This window comes from Pseudoliparis swirei, chromosome 15 (genome assembly GCF_029220125.1).
Source record: "Pseudoliparis swirei isolate HS2019 ecotype Mariana Trench chromosome 15, NWPU_hadal_v1, whole genome shotgun sequence".
NCBI classification, from domain to species: domain Eukaryota; kingdom Metazoa; phylum Chordata; class Actinopteri; order Perciformes; family Liparidae; genus Pseudoliparis; species Pseudoliparis swirei.
The window spans coordinates 16,487,981-16,506,719 of NC_079402.1; the positions used below are offsets into that span (position 1 = coordinate 16,487,981).

General features: G+C 45.4%; 1 protein-coding gene across 3 annotated transcripts in view; it reads right to left on the bottom strand.

Moving 5' to 3' along the window:
• Window positions 1–751: 751 nt before the first annotated feature.
• The window catches only part of fibcd1b (fibrinogen C domain containing 1b), a 105,916-nt gene continuing 87,928 nt past the window's right edge, over window positions 752–18,739 (bottom strand). For all 3 annotated transcript variants that reach the window (XM_056432606.1, XM_056432607.1, XM_056432604.1), the window contains 2 exons: window positions 6,070–6,249; window positions 752–3,269 (listed from right to left, as the gene is read on the bottom strand). In XM_056432606.1, coding sequence (XP_056288581.1) covers window positions 3,004–3,269; window positions 6,070–6,249 — 446 coding nt within the window. In that variant the 3' untranslated portion in view covers window positions 752–3,003. The remainder of the gene's footprint in view (window positions 3,270–6,069; window positions 6,250–18,739) is intronic.

Here is an 18,739-nt window from a genome sequence, read left to right on the forward strand (position 1 = left end):
TGGGAAAATGGGCTATTACTTTAAAAAAAAGTTGTATTAGTGGGATTATTATATAATATATATGTGTTTATGCTCTATTGTCACGTGCACTGAGCCTCACACACTTCAGGACGGTCCCCATTTATAAAATGTGAATGTTTATTAAATGTCGACAAGAACATTGAAACACGGTATCAAGATTCAGCAAAACAATCTATAGTATACATCACACAAAAAAAGAGAAAAGAAACGAAAGAGTTAGTTCTGAGCCGGGACCGAAGGAAGGAAGGAGGGAAGGAGGGAGGACCCGAGAGCCCGAGGAGAGGAGAGTGGCGCACACAAACCAACAAAATAAATAAGCAGAGCAATAAAGAGGCCGGGGAGCCGGGGAGGAGAGAGGAGGGATGGAGTGAGGAGGGGGAATCGGCAGCAGAGGTGAAAGGCAATTAAAGAAGGAACAGGAGGAAGAGGAGTAAGAGGAACATAAGTTTTTTGGGGGTGGGGGGGGGGGGGGCGGGGGGATCGATGATGCACTGTAATGAGCGGCGTAACTGGGAGTGATCAGAGCCTCTGGGTTCACTCTTTTATCATCTCTTAGAAAGATAATGAGAGAGAGAGAGAGAGAGAGAGAGAGAGAGAGACTACAACATAAACATTGACGAGGCGCCTTGGCAAATAATACTCTTTTTTACATTTAAATAACGACATATACAGTGCGCAACATCGTCGTGTCGAGGGGGTTCTTCGGGGGGAGGAGGGGTTCTCGGAGAAGGTGGCGGGGGGGGGGGGGGTGCACCCTCATGGGTTCACGATCACAATAAGTAATAGTTCATTTTTATAATTATGTAAATCTCTCTGGTATCAACACAAATAGCGGGGGGGGGGAGTTTTTTTTTTTTTTACAGAAGCGTCACGTTACTCCAAAACTCCACAGAGAAAGACACTCGGCCTTCTGCCAACCCAAGTGTGCATATACGTGTATACACACACACACACACCTCCTTCTCCTTGAGTGTCCATCCATATTGTCAAATCCTCAATCCATTGTGCCATAATCACACGCCTGTGAGTATTTGCAACACACATCTGTGCTTTTTTGATGTTGAAGACACACACACACACACGCTCAACGAGGGGGGGGGGGGGATCCTTCCTCTCGCGCCGGTGATGGCAGACAGACTCGCAGCTGTTCCGGTGTCGGGGGGATTTATTTATTCCGTGCCACATTTTGTGCTCGGCACTCGTTTCCCCCCAAAAAAAGAAAAAAAAGAAGAGTGTCCAGGTGCCGGGCGGCAGGTGAAGGTCCCACGTGTCCGGGCGAGGCCGCGAGGACGTGGTCCTCGTGCCGCGCGACCTCTCAGGGACGTTCCCTCCTCTTCACGCGCGGCCCGTCGTCCTTCTAGAAGAAATACTTGTTGCTTTTTAAAATGTATTTGTGTTTTATTTCTTCCACCCGAGGGATTTGAGTCCATGTGCTTGAGTGTTCTTTGTGTTTCAGCGTAGTAAGAAAACAGCTTCACATGCTCTAAAAGACACACTGTACAATAAAATCTACAGATATTTCTTTTTTTTAAGCTTTTTAGTACATCAAATAAACTCTATGAGAAAAGAAAATCTAATTAAAAGACGGGGAAATCAGGAACGCACTATTTTCTGCTCACATATTGCCTCAGTGTTTTTTTCCTCATACACATTTGTTTTATTTCTTTCTTTACTTTTTCTGTTGTTCTTTCTTTTTTATTTCTTTTTTTCTCTCCGGCAATTTTTGCTTTTGTCCATAACACGTTGTAGAATTCAGAAGGAAAACAAAAACAGCGGCTGAGAGCGTCACATCTTATTTTACGACACTGTTCCCCCCCACGACAAGAGTCACACGAATAAAACCCAGAAGAATCACCTGGAGTGGAGAAACAAAGGAGGACGAAGCAAAGAGGTGAGGATGAGGAGGAGGAGTGGGTTGGGGGATGGGGGGGGGGGTTCCCTCGACAGGTCCAACGAAAACAACGGGGTGAAAACATGACAATGTTTTTGATTCTGTGATCCCGTTGGTCTCCGTCAAATTGTCGTCAGTATCTTCCCCGAATTCCCGTAACACGAACGTTGTTTTCCCGATTACGACTGCACCTGAACGCATCACGTTCAATCTGTCTGGGCTAAACTCTGTGGTCCGCCGGGGGCCGCTGGACTGAAACTGATAATGTTAGAGAAGTCTTGTCTGTCTCTCTCTCTCTCTTATTGAAGACACACACACACACACACACACACACACACACACACACACACACACACACACACACACAGTGCTGGGTTACCATCTGTGGAGGCTCCGTTGGCCGGCCCTCAGCTGGCAGCCACATCAGACAAAGTGCCCAATATGCTTCCTAATGGCCCACGTCAGACCAACCAGATCCTCTTTATTCCTTCTCTCTTTCCTTTGTCTCCTTCTTCTTTTTCATCCTTTTCTTGCACCTCGTCTTCATCCACTTCCTCGCTCTCCTTTGATTCACTCTGCCCCCCCCCCTCCCCCCTCTCCTCTCATCCCTTTTCCTTTCGACTAATTTCTGTCTTCTACGTGGCGGCGGTGTTCGTTTCTACTACATTGGGAGCGAACGTCTCTCCGGGCACAGATTGTACGGCGATGGGCGGTGAGGCCGGACCACCGGGGGGGGAGCCACAGATGGGAGGTCAGAGTTGCATGTCGGGGTCGGCTCGGCCCGGCAGGCGATGCTCGGACCGACCGCGTGAAGCTGGCTCGGCCTCAAATCTCTGCTACGCCGGATCATAACGAGGAATATGCACGATGCTTATTTTACATGTCGGTGGTGACACCGGGAGATGAGTGATGGAGGGAGGGAGACGCAGAGAAGGCAATTAGAAACTCAAAGAGGTATGTTTGAGGGGATAAACAATATCAATACATGTAACTCCGCCTGTATATATCTATAGCTCGTCAGAAATTGTGGTTTTTGTAATGAAAAAAAAAATGTATCTTTATTTTTTTCGGTCATTTTGTTGTCGTCGTCGTCATTTGTTCTCCTGGTTGCGGGTCGGCCGCATCTTCATCTCGGAGAACTTGAGCGAGTACTGCCAGCCGGTCCAGGAGGACCACTCGATGCCGTCGGCGTAGGAGGTGTGCTGGCCGCGCAGGTACTGCCCGTTGAGGTTGGCGGTGTGGCAGTTGCGGTACCACCAGGCGCCGTGGTAGAAGGCGGCGCAGTTGTTCTCCGAGTGGTCGTTGTCCCGGTCTTTGGTGGTGAACTTCATGCCATTGTGCTTCAGCAGGGAGTCGCCTATAGGGGGGGGGGGGTAAAGATGGAGGTTTATGCTTGTTTCTTCATCATCCAAAAGGTGTCAAAAAATACTAATACATCTATTTTGGACCCACCCCTTCAATTAGGATGACTCACTCGATTTAATGAAAAATACATGTTTAAACAATTCTTTTGATACATTGGAAAAACCCAGATGTAAATTACGTTATTCTACCGTAGCATGTATATTTTTCTGAATATTCTTTGTGCATTTTTAAACTTTCTTTCTGTTCATGGGGTGATGTAGACAAATAGAGGACGTGGACCCGTAATGTAAACCTGCAGGGGGCTTTTCCCCCCTTAGTTGATTACACTAATTTATCCAAGCAGAGGAAGTTTGATACAGAAAAAGTACTTTAAAAATATGTTTTTTTGCGATTCTTAAACTTCGAAATGGGGTCAATTTGACCCTCAACACAACAGGAGGGTTCAAATTAATGATACACTTGTTAAGGTGAGTGGTGTGGAGGACCCAAACGCAGCAGGAGTTTCTCAAAAGACAAGGTTTATTTCCAGGACAGGAACACAGACAAACACCACACAGGAATGAAAACAACCCGACACCGGACAAACAGAAAGATCAGATTAAATACACAGGGGAACGAGACACAGGTGGAAACACAGGTGGAAACAATCAGGAAAGAAACAGACAAGCACAGGGAGGGAAGAGCAGGGAAACAGGAAACGAGACAGGGACTTCAACATAAAACAGGAAACACTCAGATCCTAACAACACTGACGTAGTGTCTTTTTAATTTTACATTTGTATGAAAATAAAGTCAAAAACTTTGAATCAAAAACTTCTATTTGAGTCTTTCAGAAACATATTCTTGGATTGGTGACGAAAAAACCAGCAATTAGACAAAGATATCTTCCACTCTTTAATGTCACATACCTGGGGCGTTTGTAGGACTCAAAGAATTGGGGGGGGGGGGGGGGGGGCATGCCAGGGTATGTACATTTTGTTGACACCCCGGATATCCATTGTTACATATCTATTGTTTCTGCAAGTTCATAGATGGGTTCAATCAGAAAGTGATGTTGCTCTGTAGTTTTCGTGAGAACACGACAAGAGACACGATTTATGCTCATTTGGACTCGATCACTCAGATGAAGATGAACTACTTCAGTGTCAAATATACCGCTCAATGGAAGAAAATACAATAATAATATATATAAAGGCAAAGAATAGAGAGAAGTCGATGGTTATTTCTTGTATTTCGAATTCGCTCGTTCACTTGAGACAGTTTCTGAAGCCCCCCCCCCCCAACCCCAAATATTCCTAACGACGCCCTGACGCACACCGATGGACTTCATCCGGATGTCCGTCAGCTGATGGATAGAAATGTTAGACGCGTGGAGAGACGGCAGCGTTCACGGCCTCGCACACGTCGGCCTCTTCCCGATCCACAGCCATCTTTGAGGGTCTTTCTGCGCCGTGGCGTCGAGGCCCCCGGGGCGTCGCCGTGCGTACCAGCGTGACGTACGCCCCCCTGTGCTCGGGGGTCTGATCCGCACAATGAAACGTCCCCGTCTTAAAATATCTACTCGATTTCTCACTGGCAAATTCTCCAGAGAGGCTGGCGGGCGCAATGAAAGCGCCGGATTTAAGGTTCTCAGCAAATGGATGTTCAAACAGCTGCTAATGGTCATTGAACCCCTCGTACACCTCCGCTGCACTCTCCTCTCCTCTCCTCTCCTCTCCTCTCCTCTCCTCTCCCCCTTTCTCTTTCTCAAAAGAGGGCTTCACACTGAGGCCAGAAGTGGATCGGAGAAAAGAAGAAGAAAAAGGACCAAGCTGAGAGCGGGAATGAGGTGACGGCTATCAGCTCGTCGGGGGCATCAAACAGCCCTCCTCATAATAGCTCGGGATGTGGCCGCCCGGCTTCTCACCCTCTTCGTTTCGCCGTTGCCATGGTAACAGGCCGAGCCGGATAAGTAATCCGACCGCCGCCACCGCGGCCCGATATTAACGCGCCGTGTGGTTGCAACATTACGGTTGCACACGGTGTGGAGGGGTGAGGGGGGGGGGGGAGAAGCTCAATGGCAGCGGCAATGGGTTGATGTCCAGGGGGTCTCGAAACAAGAGGAAACAACAACAACAACAAAGAAAAGAAGAAGAAGAAGCACTTAAAGGCTCGTTTGCAACACGCTGGATGTCACCTTGGTCCGGCTGCTGCCGGCGCCGGCCCAGATGAGCACCTGTCAGCCAATCGGGAAGCGGCAGCCGAGCACAAACACACCGCCGATGATAACGGCGCTCGGCCGGAGAAGCCTTAATGTGACTGGACTCAAATGTCCAGCAGGCAGATGAGTTTAAGGTCAGGCTGAGGTCATGGGACACACACAGCACTTTTTTATTTCACCCTCCCTTAAATATCTGTATCCTCATTTTTATTTGCCTCCGTCCTCCTCTGCTGTATCCTTTCTTGCTCCATCATCTCTCTCATGTCCCCGTTCTCTCTCTCTCTCTCTTCGTCCTCATCTCAACGGCTGTTTTTTCGTCGTTGTTTTCTTCGTGTTGACGCTGCAGGTCAAGCGGTGCCGTTTAATCGGCGGTAATGTAATCAAGGTGACGGGCGGCCGGCTCGGATCCAAATGGCCGACACTAGCGGCCCCTCGTCCCCCCCGGTGCGGCTACTGGCTCACGAGGTGCACTCGCGTGACTCACGTGTTCACGTGAGGTCATCGGTGGAAACAAATGTAAACAAACAAACAAACAAAAAACGTACAATTCCGACCAGAGTCCGGGCCGGTGGAGCTGGTGGAGCTTCCGTACCTGCGTTGCCGGAGTAGTGCCCCACGGTGAGGGGGTACCCGTCGTCGTCGGGGTCCACGGAGAAGAGGCCGACCCCGAAGGTCCCGTACTGGGCGTACGCCGTGCTGTTCTCGAAGTCCTCCAGGTCGACGCGCAGCTCGTAGTTCCCCTGGATGGACAGGGCGTGGATCTGCTTCAAGCCTGCAAGGGGGGGGGGGGATTGAGACGCAGACCAAAACAATCCATTACGGAGAGCGCAAGCAAACCGGCTTAGAGCGGCATCTCGGCCGCCTCTCAACGGCGTAGATGTTCGGGAAATAAAGACGTAACGTGGTTTTTGGCCCATTTGGAGTCTGGAGGCTTTCGGGTTTGCTTTCTGTTTTTTTTCTTCTTTTTGGGGAGAAAAACAAGATTAGAGTTCATTTTCTCGACGCGTCTGCTGCTCTCAGAACAGTTTGACACGAGACCAAAATAAAATTTGTATTTCTTGTTTGTCTATATTCAGATTATTTGACCTCAGCTTTAGTTGCTTGATGCAGTTTTACAGGAAATACAAATTTCAAGGAGCAAATTCAGTTTTACATGCACAAAAACATTTTTTGGGAGGAACTTGAACATTGGAAACAAGACTTTATTCTGTCTATTTATTATTAGATGTGTGCTTTTTAAAAATATCTGGAATCTTTTGCTCCGGTTTAACATCTGGAGAAAGAAAAGTGATCTGAAGTTATAATCCCCTTTTTTTACTTATATATATTTGTTGTACTTTTTAGAAGTGGCCTCAAAATAAAATGTCCAGGCTGCCTTTTCCCGAATTTAGAGGAAATATAGTTGTTAGATTTAAAAACAAAGAAAAATATTTGGGATAGTTTAGAAGTTGTAATTTGGTGGATTTTATAATGAAGTTGCGACTTCTTCACAGTCGGGTGTGCATCGGGGGACATTTGCATCAACATTGCAGCATCATATTATTATTATTCTACAGATGTATTTTTCATCTCCATCTCACGGGGACATAACCTCGTTCTCTCTCTCTCTCTCGCCCACCTTTGCGCTGCCGGGTTAACGCCTGTGCACCTCGACTGTAAACGACTCTCCGTGAAAAGCTGGAGCAAGATGATGCTTTAAAAAATGTTTTATTACTATATATTTTTTTCTCCATTTTTTACTACTTAAATAAAAGAAAACGTGGGAGTTTTTTCTCCCCAGGCATATCCAACAAGGTGAAGTGCTTTTCTTATTCATTGAAATGAAAGAGAAAAAAAGGTATTCATAATTCAAATGTAAAAAGACGACGTCATCTCCCGCAGCATCAGAGCGAGTCCCGAACACTCGCAGGGACGCACGGCTGGAGATGAATGGTGAAGTACCGAAGATGTACGTTCACCAGCGAGGTCAACAACCTCCGTGGCCTCCCCGCTTATGAAACAGTATTGTGTGACTATCGTTAGTTATGTGAACTCAATGGACTGATGAGAGATGAGAGTATTCCAGCTACAGAACTTCTCATGCCTTCATCTGAGTTGCCTTCAGGTCACCTCGGAAAAAACAACAACAAAAAACAGCTGTGCGCTCACACTGCGTGTGTTTAATAAAGCAAACGACTGTTAGGTTGTTGTGTATTTTATGTGCACTTGCACGTGTAAACAAGGAAGTCTTGTGTCTTAAATAATGCATAGACAGAAAGATCATTTTCATATTATGAGGAATATTCTGAAGAATGTGTTATACAAGTATAGAAAAGCATGGTCACTGTTTATATTTGTAACTTGATGGTATGATGTGTCATTGTTATCATAACTATAGGATGTTGATTGTATGAATGAGATGTTTTGATTCTGGGAGAAGTGAGCTAATCGCTTTAAAAAAGCTCATATTTTGAAGGGGCTTCTGGAATCCGGAAGTATAACTCCAAGAACCGGAAGTTGTGATCAGCTGGCCTCTGGGGATTGATTCACGGAGCTCTCTCTGTTTGGGGACGCTGAAGCATGAAGGCACACTAATCTGGGGGTGTATCTTAAATCCTTAAGATAACCAGGAGTACGTTTGTTCTGCTAAGATAAAAACTCTTAAGATGCACCGCTGGCTTCGGAGCTTCTTCCTCAAACAGGGAGCTCCTCCAGACTCGTTGTGAACCCGCTCACGTTACAGAGGGTAATGGGATGCTGCAGGAGACCGGCATGAAGCAGGGGCGGCTGTACGGTCTCACGGGGGAATCGATTCATTTGCTCTGCGGAAAAAATGAACGACAACACAAACCCTCGTTAACCTTCGACTGCACACGCGTGTGACGAGGCGTCGGGGCGTCGCTCATCATCGCGTCCTAAAATTTATTTATTCTCGTTTCAGGAGAAGCACGCTACCATTAACCGCCCGATTGTGGGTCATTACTCACAGTGAAACCCCCTTTTCCATGAACCTAAAGACGTACATCCCCCCGAACGCATCTTTTTTTAAATTGTTGTTTCAATCCTTCGGAGAGAATGTGTTCGACAGAAAGTGCTGGGGAGGAGAAATAGTTTCCATCCCTCCTTCCTCTTCCCCCCCCCCCCCCTGCATCCCGGGGCGAGTTTCACTCTACCGAGTTGATCAAAGGCACAAGAGTGATGATGGAGCGGGAGGAACTCCACCTGGGTGGCAGGAAGACAAACAAACGTGAAGTCGAACACGTCAAACAACCCCCGTGTGCCTGTAAATGAGCTCGATGGCGTTGAGGTCTTTATTGATCTGAGACGGCAAAGAACAAATAAGTAATGCACAGATGGAGGAGGGGCTTCAACGGCTTGGTGGTCGGGACCGGAAAGGTTGAGTTTCAGAGAGGAGCGGAAGCTACAAGCCGGTTAAAGGTTTGTTTTCGTGGCTCTCCTCTGAGAGCGGCCGTGGTGATTGGACGCCGCCGTTTTACCTCAGACTGCAATCATCACCTTCACAGATGAAACTCCTTCTCCCTTTTTCAAGAGCTTCGAATCCTCGGAAATGACAGGAATCTGAATTCGCCGCCGCCGGCATCGAAAAATCACACTCTGGTCTGAAGTGGAGGACTAATGTGAAGATAAACACAACTCAGAGAAACTCATTAGAATTCAGAGACAGAAGCCCGGGCACTTATTTTGGGTTTAATCAAGCCCGATGGGAGGGCCATCTCGCTCTTTGCTCTTTTCATTTTCACAGTGGATGAGAAACAAATCTGAGGCGGAGAGGATCAGTCATTCATACGCTAGCTCTCTGTTTCGTGCACACACGAGGACGAGAGACAACTTAGTTTTAAACTCACATGAATAACATGCTAATAATAATGCTAATCATCTACATACGATAATGCCTATTATTATCAGTATTTTCCAAAAAGTCTTTCTTCACAGCAGGGGGCTTTTTTCCCTTTCTGTGTTTACTTTTTCTCAGAGGGGACTATATTCTTGCAAATGAGCATTTATCGTTTCTCTGATTGCACGTTAGCACGCGTTAGCACGCGTTAGCACACGTTAGCACGTGTAAGCACGTGGAATCAGAGAAACGTGAAATACTTTTTCTCAGAGGGGACAATATTCTTGCAAATGAGTATTTATCGTTTCTCTGATTGCGCGTTAGCAATATGCAATGCATGCTAATGCGGGCTGACACATGCTAACGACATGCTAACGCGTGCTAACGCTTGTATTTCCTGCACATACAACGAGGCCGAGAGTCTACCACCGTTTGCTGGATAAACATTTGACGTAGCGCTCACACACAGACACCGACAGCGACAGTGGTAAACGCCAACTCCATCACCGCCTACGTTTTGCGCGCGTTGGCATGCTAACGAGGAGTTAACTTCACGCGTGTCATTCGCTTCATTCTCACAGCAAAACATGTTGAGACGCACAAACAACTCAACAAAGTTTCACTCGGAGAAAAACCCAAATGGCTCATTGCAGAAATGTGTTTTGTTGCGACGGCCCTTTGAGAAAAAAAAGAAGAAGTATCAAACCACACAAACACCGAAAAAGGGAAAAAGTACCCTGCAGTGATTTGACAAACTTCAAAAAGAAAAGACTTGGAGGATGTTTTCTCTTTCGGGAAGAAGAAGAAGAAAAAACAGAGAAGAAAATAAAACACAACTCTATTTAAAGACTTCCAACAGCTCCCAAACTGTATTTACATAACTCTCTCAGTCGCTAATTAAAGCCCCAGAGGATCTCAGCGAGACTCTAATCCAGAATAATTAAAGCTGGAAGACTGAGTGAATATAACAGCGGAAACTTCTTTGGTTAAATTCTAAACGCTCAGGTGTAACTCCCTGTTAATTAAATGCTATTGTTAGGTTATTTAAAATGGATTCTGATACAAGGGAGACTTTTGAGGTGTTTTGCTTCAGAATTAATGTGCTGATTGCTCCGCCGGGGAAAGGCTCTTCTCTCTTCTCACTGATTTTCCGCTTATGGGAAGCTGGAGCAGAGAGTCTGACAACTTCCTGTCCTCCTACGCGCTCAGGCGGGCCACTAGGGGGCGGGCCTTCTTTACTTCCTCTATCTGCGTTTATACATCTCGGGCCACATTAAGGCAGAACACTTTTAATCGCCGTTTGTTTGTGCTTGTACGGTCTACTTAGTTTTGAACTCTGCAGGACACATTAATAACAATGCTAATAATAATGCTAATCATATAGAGAAGATAATGCCTATTATTATCAGTATTTTCCAAAAAAGTATTTTTTCACAGCGGGGGGCTTTCTTTTCCTTTCTGTGTTTACTTTTTCTCCGAGGGGACAATATTCATGCAAATGAGTATTTATCGTTTCTGTGATTGCGCGTTAGCAATATGCAATGTGTGCTAACTCGTGCTAATGCATGCTAACGCCTGCCAACTCTTGTGTCCGTTTCCTGCACATCACATACAACAAGGTCGAGAGTCTACAACCCGTTACTCGATAAATACTCGACGTAGCACGCTGACATACCAACAGCGACAGTCTTAAACATAATCACCATCACTGGCTACATTTTGCGCGCGTTGGCATGCTAACTTTGCAACTTAGCATTAAACGTGAAGTCGTCGTCGCTAGTTTTGCATCGTAAGTATTGGAATGTTTTTTGACCTTGAATGAAGAAGCTGGATGAAATGTCATGGGAAAAGTTACCAGAAAAGGTGGTTTATGTATCTCAGACGTTCTTTCTGGATAGATCTCCATGTCGCGCAGGCAGCACGGTGCCGTACGGGTATGATTACTCAACGTCATCGAAAAAGAAGATTAATAACGCCCGGAAAAATCAGCATCTCATTTTGAAGAATCGATGTGTTTACTGATAAGGGATCTCGTCATTCGGCGCGCGCCTGATTAACAAACACGTCGATGAGATAAAAATCTTTAAGTGTTCTTTGGCATTAAATCATCCGTGTCATTACAGCCTCCTTTACAATGTGTATATAGATACGGCAGCGCTGGGGGCGGATGGTGCAGTCAGAGGCCGTTAAAGCAAAACAATTATCTTCGTGATGAATATGAAGCATTTCAGGTGGCACAGACACAAAGAGGCCGATCTCATAATTACAATAAACAAAATGATACATATCTGCAATTACCTCATTAATCTAGGCCGTGGTAATCCATAACTCATTTTCACAGCTCTGGGGGGAAAGGGGACACATTTAGCTTGTTTAGAACACCAAGACGGCAATTTGTCATTTCTTTTATCTTGTATTCATTCTAATGAATGCTGTGTTCTCCGACAAAAAAGAAGAAGAAGCAATGACGGCTGGAGCCTTGCATTGATGAAGCCGTTTACCACCAGAGACTCCTGCCCCTCAAACATGCCTTTACAGTTAATGAGACTGACATCAATGACTTGATTAAAAATGGAGGAGACCTCCCCGAGATGTCTGTGATATCTGCTAAAAGGTCCCTAATATTAATGATTTATTGGCTTTTATTTGAAAAGTATGTAGGTGGGGGGGGGGGGGGTATGGGATGCTTTTAGGGGGACGGGGTTGCAGCGTAGCGCAGCATCACAGGGCATAAAGCAAAAGAATACAAAAAAACAGATCTCTAAACCCAACAGAGGAATGATCTGCCGCTTGTGACATTTATCAAAGTTAATTATTCATCATGCTTTCCTCCCTCTGTTGCTGGGGGGCAGCTCCTGAGACTGTTTTAGCTGGAAAAGAGAAAAGGAGCACTCCTCCTCCTCCTCATCCTCCTCCTCCTCATCCTTCCCGCTATCCCCCCGACCATAACTCAACCCCTCCCTCATTTTGTCTTTCTTTCTTTTCTTTCCCTCTCTCCGTCTCTCTCCCTCTTGCTAAATCTCCCCGTCAAGCTGTTCTTCCTCCCAGATTGTTGATGGGGGAGGAGTCAGAAGGGCTATTTCCACAAGGACAGTTGCTGATGTGTCCTTCGCCACCGAGGTCCGTGAACAAGCGACCGCTGAAAGGTTTTGCTGTCGCCGGCTCTTTGGGGAGAGAATAAGCTCGCTTTTCTTTTCAGCCGGCAGAAAGAAAACGAGACAGGTGTGTGCTGAACCCTCGCTGCTCCCCCGGAGCCGGCGGTGACATTTCGATGGGACGGAAAGTAAAATCATTTTAAGATTAACTGTCTCACCTCTATCTTGCTTTCCCCTTTTTTGTCCTATTTTCCCCTTTGGAAAACTAATTTATCATAAAGAGGAAAACACATCATGGTCAATATCTGGGTCGACACTTTTATCTTTATTGTTTTGGCTTCATAGGGAGGAATGTATACTAGCTTTAATGCATTCGGTATGCTTTGACATGTAAAACAAAGAGGGTGGTGGATTAGTTGTTTGTTTAGTTGTTTTTTGGTTAATTGATTGTTTGATTGTTTGGTTGTTTGTTTGTTTAGTTGGTTAGTTGGTTGTTTGGTTGGTTAGTTGTTTAGTTGGTTATTTGGTTATTTGGTTAGTTGGTTAGTTTGTTGTTTGGTTGGTAAGTTGGTTGTTTGGCTAGTTGTTTAGTTGATTATTTTGTTAGTTGTTTAGTTGGTTAGTTGTTTAGTTGGTTGGTTGGTTAGTTGTTTTGTTGTTTAGTTGGTTGTTTGGTTAGTTGTTTAGTTGTTTAGTTGGTTGTTTGGTTGTTTAGTTGGTTGGTTGGTTAGTTGTTTTGTTGTTTAGTTGGTTGTTTGGTTGGTAAGTTGGTTGTTTGGTTAGTTGTTTAGTTGATTACTTTGTTAGTTGTTTAGTTGGTTAGTTGTTTAGTTGGTTGGTTGTTTAGTTGGTAAGTTGGTTGGTTGGTTAGTTGTTTAGTTGTTTAGTTGTTTGTTTGGTTGGTTAGTTGTTTAGTTGTTTGTTCGGTTGTTTGGTTGATTGTTTGGTTGTTTTTTTGGTTGGTTGGTTGTTTGGTTGGCCAGTTGTTTGTTTGGTTGGTTGTTTAGTTGGTTTGTTGTTTGTTTGTTTGGTTGCTTGGTTAGTTATTTGGTTGGCTATTTGTTTACTTGGCTCTCATGCTCGGCGAAGTGCCCTGCATCCAACTGATAGAACATGGTTCATACGATGTGATTCCACTATATTCAAAAGCATCGAGATATAAAATATATTCTTCAACTGAAGGAACATTGTGGCGGAAGTGTTTGCGCGGTGCCGTTCCCTCGGGCCTGAATCTAATCTGGGAATAATGATCTCGGGAATGTTTGTTCACTTTGCCCCCAGCGCCCTCATTACCGCTTTCAGGAGTCACTTGCTTCATCTTTTGAAGATGGATACATTCAGCAATATATTATTAATACACATTGTTTTCCTTTGAATCCTTTACGGTTTTTCTGAAGAGACTTTTCAGAACCGGCAGCGTTAACGGGAATCGTCTCACTGGGGCAAATATGGAGGTCTAAAGAGGTACCATGTGCGTAGGGGGCGACGGCAATAAAACGGAATTATACGATCTATTGTTCAACCAGACATATATTCACACCAGCAGAACATATTTAGGTTTTCGGTTCATTACTTTTCATATTCACGGCCGAGTTTAAGTGGGCAGTGTGTGCACACAGCGCCCTTCACGGCGCTGAAAGCAAAGCAGTCAGGGCGAGCTTCTAAGTGACGGCGAGTGTCAGTTATTACGTTGTGTTCTAACGCGAGGTATAATTAAATGTTAATCAACCGCCAAATACGTGTTCACTGGGCTTTCAAAATGCTCTTCATCCATCAGGGACGGCTCCAACTGCAATACAATTATTATAAGTGGCAGGAAGAATTTTTTTAGATAAAATACAATATTCAAGCTCCACCATTACATAAAGAGAAGGCGACACACATCAACTGTGGATGAGGTAGCGGGTAATATAAAATGCTCCACAATAACTTAAGATTTCAATCTTTTTAAATGAAGTTAAAGGTCTTAACCCACCATGCACTCCCACTTTGATCTAATAATGTAATGCATGTTTCTAAGTCTTCATTTTTCAATCGTTTATCAACTAAAACTAAACATTTATCAATCAGCTAGCTTAAAGGTAATCACTGAAATGGGGAAAAACTTCATATACTTCTTATTGCTAAATTTGTAATACTTAATAATCTACTGTCAGTCAATCCAGCTCTCATTTTCAACCATTTATACATTAATGTTAGCTATTACTATTTCACATACTAACCTTGCTTTCAATACATTACTTCTATATCTCTTCTCTAATTGCATATTGATTTATATTCCTCAGTATTTATTGTTTTTGTTGTTGATAAAATGAGGTTGAAGCCACGCCACAAACTTTCCCCCCATGCATCCTGCAGGATGATGGACTGGGACCGGCCGAGAAGCTGCTCTCTGATTGGTCGATGCTTGCCATACGGTGTACCATTTGGGCAAGTGCACATACCCAACAGCCTGCCGCTGTTAAATAAAGCATTGATGCATGTGTGTCAATGATATTCTCAATGATCGATACGAACAATGAGCTGTCTCTGACTCATTTAAAATGGAGCTTTCTCTCCACCAGCTGTCAGTCCGCCGCCCCCACCACGGCCCCACCCCCCGGGCACACTCATCTGAAATGAATGAGGGTCACTTCGTCTGGTGTCGAGCTCCTGGTGAGACGTGAAGGAGGCGACGCGGCGCGGTCTCGAGTCTCGAGTCTCGAGTCTCGGTCGTCGTGTTCGCACTGCGCTCGGTTTTCGACTTCCTGTGAGTTCGTCTGTTTGTTTCGAAGGGAGAAAAAACCAACTCTTCATCCTTCAGACGCCATGTCGCATTTCGCCGTCGTGACAACGATTGATTAGCGGGTGAATTATTTTTAATTGACGGGGACAGGCAGACGTGTTTGTAACAGCAAGGATGCTAACGCTAATTGGCAGTTTGCGACAATGACTGGTAGCGATGAGGTTAGATTTAAACGGATTAATTTACCCCTCCGAGTACCAAAGTACTACAGCACACACACACGCCTCATCCACGTGGAATATTCCCTCGTGGGACCGTTATGATATATTATGCATAAATCATTTGCCTTTGCTCCGAGAATAATTCATGCAGACACGGTTGAGCACAGAAGAGGATTTGGCAATGTCTGCTCTGACTTAGCCGGTGACAGTGATTACACGGTGGTTTTAATCGTAGGAATTCGGAAAGAACTTATTCCCATTCGACTCATATAGCAAGACGGATGTTTGTATGGACCACGAGAACAATCGCATATATTTTTGTCAAAATCACCACCAAAAAGAATCTGTATAAACGATTGAAAAGTGCACAAAGAAGAAGTAAAAAATAATAATACTGTGTATCGAAATAACCGCTTCCAATCATCTATATTATCAATTAAAATAAAGATGATACCAAAATCACAGATTTTCTTTGATTCCTTGATTCTCAAAACAATTACTTACACCATTCTTTAAGGGTTCACAGTTGATTCAAACAAAGGCCGTTACTCAAACACAGGAAATATACAGATGAAGCTGGGAAAGGGCAGATCTAACAGAAAGACTCATTTTCAACTCAAAGCGACCGCTTTTCTGTTGGTAGTTGACAAACAGGCTGATTTTGAAGACTTGAGACTGTTGTCAGGACATTTTGATTTCCAAGAGCACTTCACTGGTGCAACACGACTTTTTTTGAGATTGTTTACAAGGCGGCGCGCTGGACGTCGTCCCATTAGTCCGCTGGAGACGCTTCAGACGCTCCTCAAACAGCAGCAAGGGGCCAAAGTCACAAATCAACTGCTGCTAAAGTCCCGGACAGAGCCAACACACACACACACACACACACACAGGCAAAATAAGTGCATGATAGTTCATGTTGTGTAAAATAACTCTCAAAAAGAAAAATACAGAGTGAGACGTAACAAAAAAAGTGCCAACAATGTGGTAAATGTCAGTATTTGAACAGGGTCAAGTGTTTTGTACCCTTCCCTGGCTTCCTGTTTATCCCATTGGAAATGGATTAATTGGCCAGTGACGACAGGAGCAGGTGAGACACGGGTGACACGACACATTTAAATCTCTTGAGGTCGCTCAGATTTTTGATCGTTGGCAAATGTCACATCTGATTAATCTTTGTGATGCCAGATAGCTCTAATGTCAGTATTAGATTTGAGGTTAGCGTTCAACCTCTCGCCTTTTGTGAAACTAAATGCTTCCAAATGCCATCCAGCGGGCGAAATAAAGGAGGCGATTTCCGCTCGAGTGGCGTGATGGGAGTCATTAAAAAAAAAGAAAAATCGTGAGAGAGAGAAGAAGAATGAGAGCCAACAACCCATCACGTCTGATATCATCAGAAATTAACCTTCGGGGGTTGGAAAGACTGAGCCGAGAGTGTTGAAGGGAGATACTGAAAGTGGGAAAGTGGAAGGCGAGGAAGAGAGGCAGGTAGACGAGTGCTGAGAGACTTGGCAGGCCGGTGAGGCTGTAACTCAGGGAGAAGGCCACATTAATATTTAGAGGCGCTCTCAGGTAAAACAAAATGAGCTCCGGCTTGGAATGCCGCAGTCACACGGCTTCAAGGTTTCAGTGGGAGGAGACGCACTTTTCTTAGGTGAGTGGAAGGTTTCTTCAAAGAATGTCAACTGTTAGAAGAAGGACAAATAAATGCGAATTTTTCTGGGATTAGCAAGAGCAAGACCAGACGGGATGGCACCTCTTGTGAGATTCAAATGCCTGGATTCATGTGTTTTAACCTGCCTGTAGATCAATGGTCATTGATAGGATAATGTGATATATGTCTCCCAATGTGTTCCTTATCCTGACCCCCGGTTAGAGGGTGTTGGCGGTCACTGGCTCCGGAGAGTCTCACCAGTCTGAAAGGATCAGAGAGTGTCGCCTGAGAGGTCAGAGGAGGCATTTACAACAGGCTGGTCAAGACAGGACAATGGCATCTCTGGTGATATTCAAATGAAGACCTGGTGGATTGTGTGTTGAGGAGCCCAAAGCCTGATCAAAGGGGCCAGAGAGGATGAGACTCCGGAAGTGAATAATCAAATGCATGGATTCATATGTGTTGGCCTGCCTGTAGATCAATGGTCATTGACATGATAATGTGATATATGTCTCTGTCACTGGCTCCGTAAAGTCTGACCCAGTCTGAAAGGATATAGAGGGGGGACCCAAAGTACCCAGAGACAGGAGGGAACAACGTCCCCCTCTTTGATGTGGGACAGAGAGTCTCTCCAGGACCTCTCAGGAAGAGAGGGTGGGGGGGGGTGAAACCCCGTCAACTCCCCAAAGAGGGGGACGGATATCCGGTAAAAGTGGGAAGGGCCGGGGGTATAAAGGTGACGAACAGAGGAAACAAGGGGGCTTTTTGGAAAAATGAGGTTTTGAAAAGAAAAGAGGGTTTTCATAGGTTGTGGTTTGCGTCAGGCGTCCGTGAAGAACTCACGGGCGCCTGACGTACTTTGTCTATTTTTCTTCTTTCTTTTCTGAAAGGCTGAAGAAAAGGTTTTTAAGTTCTTGTGACTTTTGCGTCAGGCTCCCGAGAGGAAATCATTAATAATTGTACTTTGTTTATTTCTTCCTTTTTTGAATAAAATACTTGGCTGCCTTGCAGTCTTAAACTTTACATTCGGTTCGTGGACCTACTTTTTTGTGAGTCCTATTTCTTCACCCGTCAACCCGCCCGAGGAGACCCAACGAGGAGACCCGAAGCGGAACCCGCGCCGAGGTGAGTCTGAGCGACATCTGCACGGCTACACCCACTGATCTCTGTCACCCAGGACACATACTGATTCCTCACACACTGGTAACTGACATTTTGTACTAAAGAGAGATATCGCTGCAGCTGGTAGACCTCCGGCTCGGCCGAGCCGTGGTTGGCTCCGGGACCGAGAGGGACTCATAACACTTGAGTCCACGTCGGAGTTTGTCCTAAGAATAAGAATATTAATAAGTGTCCGCCAGCCGCTCTAAGAGCCTAGTAACCTCGAGCGTGTTTAGAAGGAGACTAGATTATTGAATACCCAGCATTTCTCTCCGCGGAGATCGATCTGACATCATCCGGGGTGCCGCGTGCGAGAATAACAGCTACCACTGTCTATGTGCACGCGTCATTCATCAGGCCCGAACGATCGCGGAATCATATAGAGGAGTTACTGATCTCCGCCTCTCTCCCCTTAACTCGGTCTTCGCCCTCGCTCGAGTTTCCGTTCCCCTCGAAGCGTCTGGTACGGCGGAGACCGTGACCGGGCCGTTCGTCAGAGAGAGGACAGGGCATCGTGACGCGTGGTCCCGTCCTCTCCAGTGCGACAGGTTAGCAGACGCGGTGACGCGCTGCG